Below are 19,281 nucleotides of genomic sequence, written 5' to 3'. Positions count from 1 at the left end.
CGGGCGTAGCCCGACGTACGTGGCGCGCTGTACGCTTACCAAACTCGGGCGTCGTCGGCGTCCTCATACTCAAAGCAGCCCGACGTACGTGGCGCGCTGTATGCGTTCCAAAACTGGGCGCCTTCGGCGCCCTCATACTGAAAGAGTCGGGCGTAGCTTGATGTTACGTCACACGCTGTACGCTAACCAAAGCCGGGCGCCTTCGGCGCCCTCATACTTAAAGCGTGAGTGGAAGAGATCCCTGAAAGGGATAAGTTCGCCTTTGTACTAATGATGTGTGTTCTTTCATGTTTTATGTTTCTTTTTGTACAATAAAGTATTTTACTACTACTAATACTAAGAGAGTTGGGCGTATCCCGACGTATTTGACACGCTGTACGCTTACCATATCCGGGCGCCTTTGGCGCCCTCATACTTAAAGAGTCGGGCGTAGCTTGATGTTACGTCACACTTAAAGCGTGGGTGGAAGAGATCCCTGAAAGGGATAAGTTCGCCTTTGTACTAATGAGGTGTGTTCTTTCATGTTTTATGTTTCTTTTTGTACAATAAAGTATTTTACTACTACTACTACTACTACTAAGAGAGTTGGGCGTAGCCCGACGTATTTGACACGCTGTACGCTTACCATATCCGGGCGCCTTTGGCGCCCTCATACTTAAAGCGTGGGGCTTAGCCCGACGTATGTGGCGCGATGCACGCGTTCCAAAGTCGGGTGCCTTCGGCGCCCTCATACAAAAAAGCGATCCTTTTTGTATGAGGCCTTTTTCTATGCCCGATGGCATAGCCAGTGTCTAAATGCGAAGCCCGTAGATCGAACTCCGCGTAAAGCCGAACACCCGGAGCGTCCGACAGGTACGCGCTTTCTACAATTTCCCCTAGTAATATCATAATTGAGAAGTCGCAATTCCACGCAAGGCCGAAGATCGAGCTGCGGCAGGTTAGTACTCGCGGAACTCGGTCAGATATTTGTAGAAATTACAGGAATTGCTAGAATCCCTAGCCCTTCGGCCTTACGCGGTGGTCGGTCTTCAGCTTACGTATTTTAACACATGTACACAAAACCACTGTAGGTACCTACACTGTAGGTGACTGTAGGTACGTGTATATTTAATTTCAATTACAATCGGGGGACCTTGATGTACCTAAGTGCATCTCAATCAAAAGGTCCCCCGACTGCAATTGAAATTAAATATACACGTACCTACAGTCACGGTCATTAATGTACATAGCCCTTTGTATTTACTATGAATGACCGTGAGTGTACATTTACATTCCAATTAAGATTCATAAAGGATGTCTAAATTATTTAGCCTGTAATACGCGACCAGACATTGCACACGCCGTAAGTGTACTGTCTCAATTTAATTCATGTTATGATGAAATACACTTTAAGTGCGCGAAACGGGTCTTAAGGTATTTAAAAGGTACGTCTAACGTGTGTCTCACTTTTCGAAAAACAGGTGACTTAGACTTACGTGGCTATGTAGATGCAGATTGGGGTGGCGCACTCGATCGCAAATCCTTCACGGGGTTAATTTTCAAGTTAGGCTACAATATTGTTGCCTGGGAAAGCAAAAAACAGGCGACAGTATCATTGAGCTCTACAGAGGCAGAGTACGTAGGGCTGAGCCAAGCTTCAAAGGAAGCATTATATTTGCGTAGTTTACTGAACAGTTTGACTACTGTAGAGAGTAAACCTGTAGTCATTTTTAATGACAATCAGTCGGCACATAAAATTGCAGCCAACAAAATGATGCATAATAGGACAAAACACATTGATATTAAGTATCATTTTATCCGTGAGTGTGTACTGGCTAATAAGGTTCAAATACGGTATATGTCAACAGATAAAATGATAGCGGACATCTTAACTAAAAGTGTTTCTGGCCCGAAGTTAAAAGGTTTTTTGAAGGATTTATCCCTGTCAAATTATCCTATTAAGAGGGCGAATTAGAGTAGTAGTTAGGTGTTTGATATTATAATGTGTTATATGTTTTTAAATATTTTGTGTTAGGTAATAGAATAATTTTCTAGTTTTCGCTTTTTATGCGATTTAATTTGTTGGCTGATTTTTATGTTTGTGTACAGTCAGGCACGATAGTTTAGCATATAAATTTTATTTTATGTACAGAGTACAGACAAGTACTGAAGTAATTATGTATGTCCGTAATAGTTTAAGAGGGCGTATTGGAGGTTGCATATGTACTGCACTGGCAGAATATATTATAAGCCTATTACTGTCTAATGTAATGTCAATATTTGAATATGTTTGAATAGAAAATATATGGATTCTACCCAGAACTGGCGTTGACTATCTGTTCCACTTATTCTGCTGGAGACCAGGACCCTGGTTCTTCTAATAAGCTGAAGACCGACCTCCGCGTAAGGCCGAAGGGCTAGGGATTCTAGCAATTCCTGTAATTTCTACAATTATCTGACCGAGTTCCGCGAGTACTAACCTGCCGCAGCTCGATCTTCGGCCTTGCGTGGAATTGCGACTTCTCAATTATGATACTAGGGGAAATTGTAGAAAGCGCGTACCTGTCGGGCGCTCCGGGTCTTCGGCTTTACGCGGAGTTCGATCTACGGGCTTCCCATTTAGACACTGGCTATGCCATCGGGCATAGAAAAAGGCCTCATACAAAAAGGATCGCTTTTTTGTATGAGGGCGCCGAAGGCACCCGACTTTGGAACGCGTGCATCGCGCCACATACGTCGGGCTAAGCCCCACGCTTTAAGTATGAGGGCGCCAAAGGCGCCCGGATATGGTAAGCGTACAGCGTGTCAAATACGTCGGGATACGCCCAACTCTCTTAGTAGTAGTAGTAGTAAAATACTTTATTGTACAAAAAGAAACATAAAACATGAAAGAACACACATCATTAGTACAAAGGCGAACTTATCTCTTTCAGGGATCTCTTCCACCCACGCTTTAAGTATTAGGGCGCCGAAGGCGCCCGGCTTTGGTTAGCGTACAGCGTGTGACGTAACATCAAGCTACGCCCGACTCTTTCAGTATGAGGGCGCCGAAGGCGCCCGGTTTTGGAACGCATACAGCGCGCCACGTACGTCGGGCTGCTTTGAGTATGAGAACGCCGACGGCGCCCGAGTTTGGTAAGCGTACAGCGCGCCACGTACATCGGGCCACGCCCGACTCTTTAAGTATGAGACAATCGAAGACGCTTGGTTTTGGACCACGTGCAGCGCGCCTCGTATGTCGTGCTATGCCCGACTCTTTTAGTATTATTCAAACCCTATCGCTTAAATCGAAGTTCACACGTTTAGATTTCTATAGGGCGCTTTAGTTCCTAAATTTACTTTATAAAAATATACCTATACAAGTCATATGGATGATTTGTATATATTTTTATGATCAGCGGTAAATACCCTTTTATTTGATAGCTCACTAAATAAGATAGATATATTTATTTTTCTTAGCACATTTTGTAAATCCTTATTTAACCAAAATAAGATTTAAGCGCCTATTTTGCACATATATTTTAAATCGCCTTTCAAAGCTCTTCATTTTGAGACCCCACTCGATAGGTTTGCAAGATATTTTTTTCTAAACGTCACGCAATATTGCGTATTGCGTCCGCCATATTGGTTTTATAATGACGTCACATAGCCTATGTCACCCGGGATGACGTAAGGATTCTAATGATGTATCATACATCTAAATCGGTTAAGGCATTCAGAAGTTATGGTGGAATAAAGAAACTCACATAAGTAAATAAATATATACATACAAACATGAACGCTGAACACAATACACTCTTTTTGTTTGGGCAGTCGTGTAATAAATTAATTAAAAAATTAAAAACACGACTGCTGCATTTTAAAGCGAACTGAAAAGCTAAAAATAATGTTAATATGTTAGTCACTAAATTTTATGAATCTTAATTGGAATGTAAATGTACACTCACGGTCATTCATAGTAAATACAAAGGGCTATGCACATTTATGTCCGTGACTGTAGGTACGTTACATTTAATTTCAATTACAATCGGGGGACCTTGATGTACCTAAGTGCATCTCAATCAAAAGGTCCCCCGACTGCAATTGAAATTAAATATACACGTACCTACAGTCACGGTCACTAATGTACATAGCCCTTTGTATTTACTATGAATGACCGTGAGTGTACATTTACATTCCAATTAAGATTCATAAAATTTAGTGACTAACATATTAACATTATTTTTAGCTTTTCAGTTCGCTGTTCGCTTTAAAATGCAGCAGTCGTGTTTTTAATTTTTTAATTAATTTATTTTATTTTAAACATTTTAGTGAAAAAACTAAGTAAAACTACCATTTATAAAGATTTCCCCCGGCCATTTAGTTTGTCCACAAAGTTCTTTTTATGCGGATAGGTATTAGCTCCCGGGACTGGGACCTTATAATTAAGCTCACCGTTCCGGAATACGGGCGTCTTTTCTGTGGATAATATGTAAATGTGTTCACAATTTGGGACATTTGACATTTGTTATTAAATATAGCTTCTTAACTTCTTAAAAAGAAGTGGAATTTTGAATTATAATAGCCATGAGGGTTTGAAGATCCACAATAAAGACTCATAATTTTAACTGTCACTAAAAAAGATTTTGTCCCCATTATCTTCGTCGCAACGCAACTTCAGCACGACGCACACATGGCCTTTGGCAAAATAGCACCAATTCAAACATCAATAATACGCGACAGACTGCATGTAAAAGGGTCTATTCGACGCTAATGACTTTAAAAAGTGTTAGTATACCTACCTACATACAAGTGATGAACTTGCAAATAAAAGTAGGTAGCCCTGAGAGACTAGATTGCTGAATACCGAGCTCTGCGTAGGGCCAAACACCCAAAGCGTCCAAGAGAAGCGAGCTTCTACGCGAGGCTGAAGGCTAAGCTGCGGGACGTTAGCGGTGAAACACAAAACCACTGTAGGTACCTACAGTGGTTTTGTGTACATGTGTTAAAATACGTAAGCTGTGTTGGAGGTTGCATATGTACTGCACTGGCAGAATATATTATAAACCTATTACTGTCTAATGTAATGTCAATATTTGAATATGTTTGAATAGAAAATATATGGATTCTACCCAGAACTGGCGTTGACTATCTGTTCCACTTATTCCGCTGGAGACCAGGACCCTGGTTCTTCTAATAGGTAATGTGCCTCACGCACTGATAGTGCTAGTTTATAAAACAGTGGTAGAAATATTCGAGTAGTTGTGAAACTTGCGTAAATGTAAATTATGTCTGAAGAGAAAGAAAACGGCATATGTGGTATAAAGAAGCTGAAGGGATCGTCGGACTACCCAAACTGGAAGTTCCTGGTACGTAATTACCTTGAAAATAATTACGTACCAGGTTGTAATGGTACGCAATGGTTGATATCGATTTTGCTCGGTGGTTTGACGGCGGAGTACAGCCCCCTCATAAGTTGGTGGCTCATCTAGCTCTTGATAAACTGGTAGTTCTTCGAGTGTGTCGATATAAGGCAGGTTTGCACTGAGCGCGTCGGGATTTAGAACATAGTTAAAATGCTCCGCCCACCGCTTTAATACGGCATCTTTATCCGTAACTCGGTACTGCCTGTCCTTTGAGTACATTGGAGCGACCTTTCGGACTCGTGGGCCAAAGATGGCCTGTATGCCTTCAAAGAACTTACCAGTCTGATGTGTGTCGGCATAGTTTTGTAGTTCAGCAGCTTTTCCCTTCCACCACTTATCCTTCAGTTCACGAACCTTAGATCTGAGATTGTGTTGAGCCTCCCTTCCAGCAGGGGTACCCGCAGACTTCGAGTTTAATTCATGCCTGTATCTTTCAACAAGCATTTTTATACTGCTGTCCGCTGCATCAAACCAGTCTTGATCCTTCTTCTCCGGTTTTCCTATAGTTTCCAGAGCACAGGCATGGAGGTTTTTTGCAAATGATTGCCATAATTGAGATGTTGATGATGATTGAGAGTTCGTAAGAGCCGTGAAGCGTCTCAAAAACTCAAAGACACCTGGGTTGGACCAACTTCCTGCAGAGGTTTATAAATATAGTGGGCACAGCATTATCGGCAAGTTGTACCAACTAATACTAAGAGCGTGGCATGCTGAACAGGTGCCTCAGGACTGGAGGGATGCGGTAATTTGTAAGCTGTATAAAGGGAAAGGGGATGTCTCCGATTGCAGCTCTTACCGTGGAATATCGCTTCTCTCTTGTGCTGGTAAAATCCTCGCTCACATTATAAACGCCCGCTTAAGTGAGTTAGCTGAACAACACCTCCCAGAGAGCCAATGTGGATTCCGTCCTAGCCGCGGTACCATTGACGCTATCGCTGTTGTGAGGCAACTCCAAGAAAAAAGCCTTGAGCACCAACGGCCTCTCTACATGTGCTTTGTGGACTTGGAAAAGGCGTTTGACAGAGTCCCACGCGAAGCTTTATGGCTTGTTCTGCGAAAATCTGGATATCCAAAGAGGTTCGTAAACCTCATTCGCCATTTCCATGATGGCATGAAAGCGCAGGTTCAACATGAAAACGAACTCTCTGAGGAGATTCAGGTTACAAGCGGAGTGAAGCAGGGATGTGTCATGGCACCCACCCTCTTTGCCATATACTTTTCAGTGGTGATGAGAGACGCTTTAAAGTGTTGTGGCAACCAAATACAACTAAATGTGAGGACTGAGAAAGGTGTCTTTGACATATCAAGGTTCAGGGCGAAATCTAAAGTGCAACGTGTCTCCATATTGGAGATACTCTATGCTGACGACGTATGCCTTATGTCTGACAGTATGGCGCATCTCCAAAGCTACCTGGACGCATTAAACCGCTCTTGCCAACAATTCGGCCTGGTAATAAGTGCTTCCAAGACGCAAATCCTCAAACAACCACCCCGGGGAGTTGAATCTGATTCAACACCGCTGTATCTAGATGGAAAACCACTAGATGAAGTGTGCCATTTTAAATATCTTGGGAGCACTATACGCCAAGACAACACCCTGGCTTCAGAAATACCTTCTCGCATTGCCAACTCCGCTGCCAGCTTCGGGCGACTCACTGATCGTGTCTGGAGGTCCCATGACATCAATCTAGAGACTAAGATAAGCGTCTATAAGGCCCTAATAATCCCAGCCCTTCTGTATGGCGCAGAGACATGGTGCCTGTACAAGCCAGATGTCAAAAGACTAGACACTTACCACCTAAGATGTCTAAGATCTATACTGAGGATTAAATGGCAGGACCGTGTTCCCAACTCTGAGGTGCTGCGTCGTTCCGGGGTGTTCGGCATGGAGGCACTATTGATGCAGCGTCAGTTGAGGTGGTGTGAGCATGTTCTCCGGATGGACGATCGCCGCTTGCCTAAAGCTATATTCTACTCAGAATTAGCAGAGGGTAAGCGAAAGCACGGCGGTCAATATCTCCGATATAAAGACGTGCTCAAGCGTCACCTAAACGCGTGTGTCATCGATCCTGCACGTTGGGAGGAGCTCGCTGCAAAGCGGTCATCTTGGCGGTCTACCATCTTTGAATCCATCAAGTCGTTTGAGGAAAACCGCCTCGCGACACTAGACGTAAAACGCCAATTACGCAAGGAAAGGCCTAAGCCCTCCTACGTGTATACGTACAACACAGCCGGTCAACTCTACTGCCGTGAATGTGACAGAGTTTTTAAAAACAAGTTTGGCCTGGCCAGCCACATAAGAGCTCATAAGAGGAAAATCCCTTGATTGCTGAGGTCGCCGTCATCGAAATCGATGTGGAGGACTATACAGCCCCCTCATAATGGCTGTAGATAATAGTGGCCAACCAATCACGTTAGAGCAAATTAAGACGAAATTGTTGCAAGAAGGAGGTCGTCAGAGCAAGTTGAACACGGACTACGAGCAAGCCTTAGTGACACGTAAAGCACGAAACGATGCCAGATCTACACCTAAACCTAACGATCGTAAGCAGAAATTTGTTTATAAGTGCTACAGGTGCCACGAACAAGGACATAAGGCGTCCGAATGCAAGGAGCGTACCAAGACCGCGAATGTGTGCCTGAACACTAAGGAGGCGATTGACAAAGATAAGTGGTATCTTGACAGCGGATGCTCTAACCACCTTACCCACGACAAGAGTAGGTTGTTGTCCTATAAACCTGAAAGAGGCAGCATGAAAATATCGGTAGCAAACGGTGAGAAATTACCAGTAAAAGGACGGGGGAACGCTGAGCCCCAAGTCAGCGAGAACGAAAAATTAAACTTAGAAAACGTTATGCATGTTCCCGATTTGTCCATGAATTTAATTTCGGTAAGCGACTTAACCAAGAAGAAATGTAAAGTTATATTCGACGAAAAAGGTTGCGTAATTCAAAAGAAGAACCGAACTATTGCAAGTTGTAAAGAAGTCGATGGCATTTACGAGTTGACAGAAAAGAAAAACAACGTCGTTTATTTGACACTGTCAAAACAAAATGAAAACATTTCTAACGTTTGGCATAAGCGCTTGGCCCATTTATCCCGAAATTATATGTTGAAAATGAAAAACATCGTGACCGGTATGCAATTTAAGAGCACAGATTTGTGCGAACCATGTATTCCCTGTATTGAAGGAAAGACGTGCAAGAGTCCCTTTAAAAACAAAGGTACGAGAGCCACGGATGTTCTGCAAATCGTTCATACTGATTTATGCGGACCCATGGAAGAGCCGTCGTTCGGAGGTTCGAGGTATGTTCTGCTTTTTATCGACGATTATACTCGAAAGACTCATGTTTATTTTTTGAAAAATAAAAGTCAAACTTTCGATAAGTTCCATGAATATAAGGCGGAAGTAGAGAATGAGACGAGTAAATCGATTAAAATCTTGAGATCGGATGGAGGTGGAGAGTACTGTAATGCACAATTTAATGCTTTTTTGAAGTCTGCAGGAATAAAACACCAGACGACTGTACCCTACACGCCTGAGCAGAATTCTGTTGTCGAGAGAGCCAATCGTACGATCATCGAAAAAGCAAGAACACTACTGTCAGAATCGAACCTGAGCAAAAAATATTGGGCGGAGGCTGTTAATACTGTTGTTTATTTGAAGAACAGGAGCCCCACGAAAGCTTTGAATAATGCAGTGCCTGAAAAGCTTTGGACTGGAAAAGACGTGGATGTCAGTCATCTGAGAATATTTGGTTGTTTGGCTTATAGACTTATACCAAAACAAAAGAGACGTAAATTGGATATGAAGACAGAACCAATGATTTTCATAGGATATCCAGACAATCAGAAAGGTTATCGTCTGATGAATCCAAAGACGGGTGAAGTGACAACTGCGAGAGACGTAAAATTTTTAGAGAATGTGTTTCTTCAGAAAGACAATGTCAAGAAGTCGTCAGAAGTCGTCATTAACCTGGATACGGACTCTGATAGTCAGACCTGTTTATTAAATGGATCCACGAGTGTTCCTGAAGTATCGGAAGCGCACGAGAATGAGTTTGTTGACGCTGTAGACGAGAACATAGAAGGACCTGAACCTGATGTACCTGAGCATGTGCACGTACCTGATGAGGTGGTTAGTGACCACCTCATCAGGTACGTGCATGGCGAAGTGATAATACCTGGCCTATCAGAAAGGAGGTATCCTCAGAGAGAACGCAGACAAGCTGATCGGTACGGTTGCAATGTCATGTATGCCAAAGAGAGCAATCTTGATGGAGATCCTGTCACCATAGAGGAAGCACTGGCGAGACCGGACAGCGAATTATGGCAGAAAGCTATAGATGATGAACTTACGTCACTTAAGGAGAACCAGACCTGGACGTTAGTGGATCTACCAGCTGATAAGAAGCCAATCCAATGCAAATGGGTGTTCAAGATCAAGAAAGATAGCGACGGCAAGGTAACGAAGTACAAGGCTAGACTCGTAGCGAAAGGGTTCACACAGGTATGTGGTGTAGATTATACGGAGACCTACTCTCCGGTAGTTAGAAGCTCTACTCTACGATTATTGTTCTCGCTAGCTGCTGAATACGATTGGTTTATTGACCAATGGGATGTCACGACTGCATTTTTATACGGGAAGATAAAAGAGGATATTTACATGCTTCAGCCGAAAGGAGCAGTCGCCAAAGGTCAAGAAACCAAGGTATGTAAGCTGCAGCGATCTCTGTATGGTTTGAAACAAGCCTCAAATGCTTGGTTCAAAGAGTTGGACAGTGAAATGTTAAATTTAGGCTTTGTACAATCAAAAATAGAACCGTGTTTGTATCAAAAACAGCTTAAAGGTAACAAGAAGTTAATTGTCGTGATCTATGTTGATGATCTTTTTATATTTGGCAATTGTGAACAGGAAAAGCAAAGATTAAAATCAGGTTTGCTTGACAAGTTTAAGGTGAAGGATTTAGGCGCGGCTAGACATGTTTTAGGCATGAGACTGAGACGAGAGAAGGGACTTATCCATCTCGATCAGGAACAGTTTATTTTGGACTGCTTGAGGGACTTTAACATGACAGAAGCTAAGCCGGTAACTACTCCAATGGAAGTAGGAATGAAATTAGAGAGATCGACTGATTCCCAATGCCACCTACCATACCAAAATTTGATAGGATGTCTAAATTATTTAGCCTGTAATACGCGACCAGACATTGCACACGCCGTAAGTGTACTGTCTCAATTTAATTCATGTTATGATGAAATACACTTTAAGTGCGCGAAACGGGTCTTAAGGTATTTAAAAGGTACGTCTAACGTGTGTCTCACTTTTCGAAAAACAGGTGACTTAGACTTACGTGGCTATGTAGATGCAGATTGGGGTGGCGCACTCGATCGCAAATCCTTCACGGGGTTAATTTTCAAGTTAGGCTACAATATTGTTGCTTGGGAAAGCAAAAAACAGGCGACAGTATCATTGAGCTCTACAGAGGCAGAGTACGTAGGGCTGAGCCAAGCTTCAAAGGAAGCATTATATTTGCGTAGTTTACTGAACAGTTTGACTACTGTAGAGAGTAAACCTGTAGTCATTTTTAATGACAATCAGTCGGCACATAAAATTGCAGCCAACAAAATGATGCATAATAGGACAAAACACATTGATATTAAGTATCATTTTATCCGTGAATGTGTACTGGCTAATAAGGTTGAAATAAGGTATATGTCAACAGATAAAATGATAGCGGACATCTTAACTAAAAGTGTTTCTGGCCCGAAGTTAAAAGGTTTTTGACGTGAAACGTAGGTAAACGTCTTTAAAAACCCGTAGAGGGGCTCGGATCAAAAACCGATGTAACGAAAAAGTGTTATGGCGCGGCGGCTTATATCTCCGAAACTATAATACCTATAAACATAGTTTTGATACAGATGTGTAGAAGAAAGTAGCCATTACTCGGAACAGCACGTGCCGCTGACATAGATGGTGCTGATTCTGCGCTAGACACGACGTATTCGGAGCAAAAATGACCCCTATTTTCAGTGTTCATTTAGTAATGACTAATCAGCCCATTAACCGATTTTGGTAAAATTCATGTCATTTGATAGATCTTACTTTATTTTAATGAAATATGAGTAAAATAAAGTACGTGGAATTATAATAAGCTGTTAAAAAATAAAAATGTGACAGTTTTTACAGAATTTTTATCACTGCTCTTGTTTGAGGCCACGGTGTGCGAAAAAAAGGGCGCCAAACTGACAAAATATACCTGAAATAGTAAGATAAAGCAATAACGGTTCTTTTAATACCACATTCACCATAGTAATACATGCTCATCTCCTCAAATAATGTATTAGCATCTATGGCGGCGCAGCGACGCGAGTTACTTTGATAGAACACGTATAACGTATGACGGCTGCTTGACAATCCCGAGTTCCTAATGCTAGTAAGTATATAGTAATCTTAGTTAGGTACTTTCTGATGTAATGGGTAAAACATAATTTAGAAAAGGTCACTTCTGTGGACAATAGGTACTATAAAAGGTAACGACTGTGGTTCAAATATATCCCGTTTTTCTCATTTGAGTCTCAAGTATTGAATGAAATATTCTGCCTGTAAAGGTGCTGCGCAAAAAATTGCTTTTAGATTCCCTTAAATGCGATGGCTACAGGAAAAACACGAACGAGTTTGCTATAAAAAGTGTATTACCCGTATAAAATATCTATTCTCGTAATTTTGCTGAGTTATTTACAAAAAAATTGTACCTAATCGTTACATTCATTACTCCAAAATGAATTGATCATTTAATTATTTAAATAGGTGTGACACTGTAATTAATTATTTTAAAATTACCCATCAAATGCTGTATTCAAGTTCATCTAGATACAGTGAATCATTATGACCCCAAATAATCTTTACAGATAAAATTTAGATACTACTCAAATATGTGCGACTTCGGTATTCAAACACAAAGCAATAGTACAAGAGTCTAACTAAATGCGAAGGTCGAAGGCTGCGCTCTCGAAGGCAAGAAGCGTCCAGGATGTCAGTGCTTTAACACAGAACAATATTACAAGTGTCTAAATGCGAAGGCCGAAGGCCGAGCTCCGCGCAGGGCCGAAGGGCCGAAGCGTCCAGTCTGTCAGTTCTGTGTTTAACCACTGACATCCTGGACGCTTCCGCCTTCGCATTTATACTCTTGTAATATTGTTCTGTGTTATAGCATTTAAATCCTGGACGCTTCGGGCCTTCGGCCCTACACGGAGCTCGGCCTTCGGCCTTCGCATTTAGACACTTGTACTATTTTTCGGTGCTAAGGCACTGATGTCCTGCACACTTCGGGCCTTCGGTCCTACGCGGAGCTCGACCTTCGCATTTAGACACTTGTATTATTGTTATGTGTTAAAGCACTGACATCTTGGACGCTTCGGGCCTTCGGCCCTACGCGGAGCCCGGCCTTCGGCCTTCGCATTTAGACACTTGTACTATTGTTTTGTGTTATAGTACTTAAATCCTGGACGCTTCGGGCCTTCGGCCTTACGCGGAGCTCGGCCTTCGGCCTTCGCATTTAGACACTTGTACTATTGTTCTGTGTTAAAGCACTAACATTCTGGACGCTTCGGGCCTTCGGCCCTACGCGGAGCTCGGCATTCGGCCTTCGCATTTAGACACTTTTACTATTTTTCCGTGCAAAGGCACTGACATCTTGGACGCTTCGGGCCTTCGGCCCTACGCGGAGCTCGGCCTTCGGCCTTCGCATTAAGACACTTTTACTATTGTTCTGTGTTGTAGCACTTAAATCCTGGACGCTTCGGGCCTTCGGCCCTACGCGGAGCTCGGCCTTCGGCCTTCGCATTTAGACACTTGTACCTACTATTGTTCTGTGTTAAAGCACTAACATTCTGGACGCTTCGGGCCTTCGGCCCTACGCGGAGCTCGGCCTTCGGCCTTCGCATTTAGACACTTTTACTATTGTTCTGTGTTATAGCACTTAAATCCAGGACGCTTCGGGCCTTCGGCCCTACGCGGAGCTCGGCCTTCGGCCTTCGCATTTAGACACTTGTACTATTTTTCTGTGGTAAAGCACTAACATTCTGGACGCTTCGGGCCTTCGGCCCTACGCGGAGCTCGGCCTTCGGCCTTCGCATTTAGACACTTTTACTATTGTTCTGTGTTATAGCACTGAAATCCTAGACGCTTCGGGCCTTCGGCTCTACGCGGAGCTCGGCCTTCGGCCTTCGCATTTAGACACTTGTACTATTATTGTTCTGTGTTAAAGCACTAACATTCTGGACGCTTCGGGCCTTCGGCCCTACGCGGAGCTCGGCCTTCGGCCTTCGCATTTAGACACTTGTAATATTGTTACGTCTTTAAGCACTGACTTCTTGGACGCTTCGGGCCTTCGGCCCTACGCGGAGCTCGGCCTTCGGCCTTCGCATTTAGACACTTGTACTATTGTTCTGTGTTATAGCACTTAAATCCTGGACGCTTCGGGCCTTCGGCCCTACGTGGAGCTCGGCCTTCGGCCTTCGCATTTAGACACTTTTACTATTGTTCTATGTTAAAGCACTTAAATCCTCGGCCTTCGGCCTTCGCATTGGCGGTCCACACCACGTTTCACGTCTGCCAAAGCGGCTGTGTCCCTGATACAGCCTCTCTCATTTTTGAAGGATTTATCCTTGTCAAATTATCCTATTAAGAGGGCGGACTAGAGTATAGTTAGGTGTTTGATACTATAATGTGTTATATGTTTTTTAAATATTTTGTGTTAGGTAATAGAATAATTTTCTAGTTTTTGCTTTTTATGCGATTTAATTTGTTGGCGGATTTCTATGTTTGTGTACAGTCAGGCACAATAGTTTAGAATATAAATTTTATTTTATGTACCGAGTACAGACGAGTACAATAGTACAATAGTAATTATGTATGTCCGTAATAGTTTAAGAGGGCGTATTGGAGGTTGCATATGTACTGCACTGGCAGAATATATTATAAACCTATTACTGTCTAATGTAATGTCAATATTTGAATATGTTTGAATAGAAAATATATTGATTCTACCCAGAACTGGCGTTGACTATCTGTTCCACTTATTCTGCTGGAGACCAGGACCCTGGTTCTTCTAATATACTCCGCCGTCAAACCACCGAGCAAAATCGATATCAACCAATTTTCTTGGATTTTTGCGTCAATATCGTCCAACTGCTGTGCAAGGTACGTCACTTTGGATATGTAGCTCTCCATAGAATTGAAATTCTCCAACTTACAGTTAAAGAGCTCTCGCTGTATGTGGATACGTCTGCCCCAACCTTTATCTTCATAGGCGTTCTTCAGGTTGTTCCAGGCTTCTTTGGCAGTCTTTGCATTGTAGACGTGGGTAAAGCACTCTGGCTCCAACAACAGGCAAATAGTTGTTCGTGCTTTCCTGTCTATATCAGCATTTACTACATCTTTCGATATTACCTCCCACCAATTTTTATTTTCAAGGTAATTACGTACCAGGAACTTCCAGTTTGGGTAGTCCGACGATCCCTTCAGCTTCTTTATACCACATATGCCGTTTTCTTTCTCTTCAGACATAATTTACATTTACGCAAGTTTCACAACTACTCGAATATTTCTACCACTGTTTTATAAACTAGCACTATCAGTGCGTGAGGCACATTACCTATTAGAAGAACCAGGGTCCTGGTCTCCAGCGGAATAAGTGGAACAGATAGTCAACGCCAGTTCTGGGTAGAATCCATATATTTTCTATTCAAACATATTCAAATATTGACATTACATTAGAATAGGGTTAAACACCGGCTGCACTTCCTCCCATTGAAAGTGCACCTCACCAACATCAGGGGGTTGCACTCAAATATCGATCCGGTCCACCACCATCTTGAAACCGATAAACCGCACCTATTCTTTTTGACGGAGACGCAAATCAAAACCCCAGCGGACGCGTCGTACCTCAACTACCCAGGCTACTCACTGGAACATAAGTTCAGAGCACGTGCTGGGGTCTGTGTGTACGTCCGCGATGACATTTGCTGCAAGCGTCCCCGTTGCTTTGAGGCTGCCGGGTTTTCCACTTTGTGGATTATGGTCGACTCGGGCTCAGAGAAAACTCTGTATGCCTGTGTCTACCGATCGCACAGCGGAAACCAGGAGACAACTAGGCTCTTTGACCACCTTACTGAGATGGCAGATAAAGCCCAACAGCGGTACCCCGCGGCTCAACTCGTATTCCTTGGGGACTTTAACGCCCACCACGAGGAGTGGCTGTTCCCGTACAAGAATACTTGCCACGCTGGGAGGGAAGCGCGCAAATTTGCTGTATCCCTAAACCTTACCCAGCTGGTAAATGTTGCGACGCGGATACCGGATGTTACTGACCATACACCCAATTGCCTTGACCTTCTGCTGACAACTGATCCAGACAGGCACTCGGTTTCGGTCTCAGCTCCGCTAGGATCGTCCGATCACTGTCTGGTGAAATCCGTGTCGATCCACTCTCCTCCTGATCTCTGCCCTAGGGGCACGAGGAGAGTATGGCGATACGAGTCAGCGGACTGGGATGAGATGCGGCATTTCTTTGCGTCTTTCCCCTGGCAGCAGGTCTGTTTTTCTTCGGGTGACCCCTCGTGTTCTGCTGAGGCTGTTGCGGATGTGATTCGGCAGGGAATGGAATATTTCATTCCGTTCTCCGACCTATCGCTCGATCACAAGACCCGAGCATGGTACAATTCGGACTGTGCTCGAGCCGAGGCTCTTAAGCAGTCTGCATACCAGGCTTGGGTACTAGCCCGCGATACCAAAGCTGGAGCACAGAGGGTTCGCGCGAAGAAAAAAGCCTTTAACTCAGCTGCCAAGTCCTGCAAACGGGTGCTTAGAAAGGCTCGATTCGACCACGTCAGTCGAATAGGGGCCAAACTCGCCTCCTACCCTCCTGGTAGCAAGCGGTTCTGGTCCCTGTCGAAAGCGGTCGAATCCAACTTCTGCCGACCCACATTGCCACCTCTGCAGAAACCTGATGGGACACTGGCCCACTCCGCGACAGAGAAAGCTAACTTGTTTGCTTCTCTGTTTGCGAGCAATTCACGTCTAGATGCAGGCTCAAAACTTCCACCTACGCTACCTCATTGCAGTTCCTCTATGCAGAGAATTGCTATACATCAAAAAGAGGTACGCCGAGCTCTGCTGAATCTTGACGTGAATAAGGCCAATGGACCAGACGGTATACCTGCACGTGTACTAAAGCAGTGTGCGCCTGAGTTGTCTCCTGTACTGACACGCCTGTACCGCCTCTCTCTCCAAACAAGAACGGTGCCGAAATCCTGGAAGCTTGCAAACGTGCAGCCAGTACCCAAGAAGGGTAGTCGTGCTGATCCCTGCAATTACCGACCAATCGCCATTACCTCCATGCTCTGTAAAGTCATGGAAAGGGTACTTAACGGCAAACTGCTGGCATACCTCGAAGCAAATGATCTGCTCAGTGACCGTCAATATGGCTTTCGCATAGGTCGGTCTACTGGGGATCTTTTAGCGCATGTCACGCACTACTGCGGCGAGGCCATCGAGAGGAACGGTGAAGCGCTTGCTGTTTCACTGGACATCTCGAAGGCCTTTGACAGGGTTTGGCACGCAAGTCTCCTTAGCAAGCTTCCTGCTTACGGCATCCCTGCTGATTTTTGTAGCTGGCTATCTGATTTCTTGAGTGAACGGTCGATCAGAGTAGTTATTGATGGCTGCTCTTCGGACCTCATGGCCATTGACGCCGGTGTTCCTCAGGGGTCTGTTCTCTCCGCAACCCTTTTCCTGCTCCACATTAACGACATGCTGCAACCCAGCATTGTAGGTTATGCAGATGACAGTACGGTTGTTGAGAGATATTTGGCTAGTGCAGGGGACAGCAGGGAGGATATACGTTCACAGAGAGAGGCCATGGTTGAGCGAATGAACTTGACCCTTAGTCTCGTTTCCCAGTGGGGTGATGACAATCTGGTCACGTTCAATGCCTCCAAAACGCAGGCGTGTCTATTTTCCGCTAAACGGAGTCCATTCGACCTGACTCCTTCTTTCCGGGGTGCATCTGTACCTATTGCCGACAGCCTGGAACTCCTCGGCATGGAGCTGAGTTCAGTCCTCGGCTTCGGCAGCTTCATTGAGTCTAAAGCACAAACTGCGGCCAGAAAGCTGGGCGTCCTAAATAAGGTGAAGCGATACTTCACACCTGGACAGCTTCTAACACTTTACAAAGCTCAAGTCCGGTCGTGTATGGAGTATTGCAGCCACCTGTGGGATGGCTCAGCTAAATACCAACTCGCCGCTTTGGACTCAGTGGAGCGCAGAGCCAGGAGGATGATTGGCGACAAGAAGCTAACGGCTAAGCTTCAGACTTTGGCCCATCGGCGGAAAGTCGCCAGCCTGTCGGTATTCTACAGGTTGCACTTCGGGGAGTGTGCCCAAGAGCTACACGAGCTCATTCCACCGTCCCCATTCTACCATCGGACTTTTAGACGCACGGCCGGTTTCCATCCTTACTTGGTAGATATTCCGCCAATTCGCACTAAGCGCTTTGCTTCTACTTTCCTTATGCGCACTGCCAAGGAATGGAATTCCTTGCCGGCGTCTATATTTCCGTGCTCTTATAACCCGGCAACCTTCAAATCAAGAGTGAACAGGCACCTTCTGGGCGAGCTCGCTCCATCGTAGGCCACGTCTACGCCTCGGCTAGTCTGTGGCCATGAGTAAACCCATGCATAATAAAAAAAAAAAAAAAACAGTAATAGGTTTATAATATATTCTGCCAGTGCAGTACATATGCAACCTCCAACACAGCTTACGTATTTTAACACATGTACACAAAACCACTGTAGGTACCTACAGTGGTTTTGTGTTTCACCGCTAACGTCCCGCAGCTTAGCCTTCAGCCTCGCGTAGAAGCTCGCTTCTCTTGGACGCTTTGGGTGTTTGGCCCTACGCAGAGCTCGGTATTCAGCAATCTAGTCTCTCAGGGCTACCTACTTTTATTTGCAAGTTCATCACTTGTATGTAGGTAGGTATACTAACACTTTTTAAAGTCATTAGCGTCGAATAGACCCTTTTACATGCAGTCTGTCGCGTATTATTGATGTTTGAATTGGTGCTATTTTGCCAAAGGCCATGTGTGCGTCGTGCTGAAGTTGCGTTGCGACGAAGATAATGGGGACAAAATCTTTTTTAGTGACAGTTAAAATTATGAGTCTTTATTGTGGATCTTCAAACCCTCATGGCTATTATAATTCAAAATTCCACTTCTTTTTAAAAAGTTAAGAAGCTATATTTAATATCAAATGTCAAATGTCCCAAATTGTGAACACATTTACATATTATCCACAGAAAAGACGCCCGTATTCCGGAACGGTGAGCTTAATTATAAGGTCCCAGTCCCGGGAGCTAATACCTATCCGCATAAAAAGAACTTTGTGGACAAACTAAATGGCCGGGGGAAATCTTTATAAATGGTAGTTTTACTTAGTTTTTTCACTAAAATGTTTAAAATAAAATAAATTAATTAAAAAATTAAAAACACGACTGCTGCATTTTAAAGCGAACAGCGAACTGAAAAGCTAAAAATAATGTTAATATGTTAGTCACTAAATTTTATGAATCTTAATTGGAATGTAAATGTACACTCACGGTCATTCATAGTAAATACAAAGGGCTATGTACATTAGTGACCGTGACTGTAGGTACGTGTATATTTAATTTCAATTGCAGTCGGAGGACCTTTTGATTGAGATGCACTTAGGTACATCAAGGTCCCCCGATTGTAATTGAAATTAAATGTAACGTACCTACAGTCACGGACATAAATGTGCATAGCCCTTTGTATTTACTATGAATGACCGTGAGTGTACATTTACATTCCAATT

The 19,281-nt window shown here is 43.8% G+C and overlaps 1 protein-coding gene and 1 long non-coding RNA gene across 2 annotated transcripts; both read left to right on the top strand.

Moving 5' to 3' along the window:
* The first annotated feature begins 7,891 nt into the window (after positions 1–7,891).
* On the top strand, positions 7,892–8,928 carry LOC134678587 (uncharacterized). Its single transcript, XR_010100207.1, has 2 exons — positions 7,892–8,691; positions 8,885–8,928. It is a non-coding gene; the product is annotated as an uncharacterized LOC134678587 (long non-coding RNA).
* A 265-nt stretch (positions 8,929–9,193) lies between these two features.
* Positions 9,194–18,569, top strand: LOC134679229 (uncharacterized). The gene is made up of 4 exons (XM_063538116.1): positions 9,194–10,096; positions 10,301–10,474; positions 16,610–17,871; positions 18,527–18,569. Exons 1-4 carry the CDS (start codon positions 9,194–9,196, stop codon positions 18,567–18,569), a joined length of 2,382 nt encoding a protein of 793 aa, XP_063394186.1.
* Positions 18,570–19,281: the final 712 nt, after the last annotated feature.

The sequence above is a fragment of the Cydia fagiglandana genome, chromosome Z (genome assembly GCF_963556715.1).
Source record: "Cydia fagiglandana chromosome Z, ilCydFagi1.1, whole genome shotgun sequence".
Classification (NCBI taxonomy): Eukaryota; Metazoa; Arthropoda; class Insecta; order Lepidoptera; family Tortricidae; genus Cydia; species Cydia fagiglandana.
This window is presented reverse-complemented; position numbering and strand designations above follow the sequence as displayed.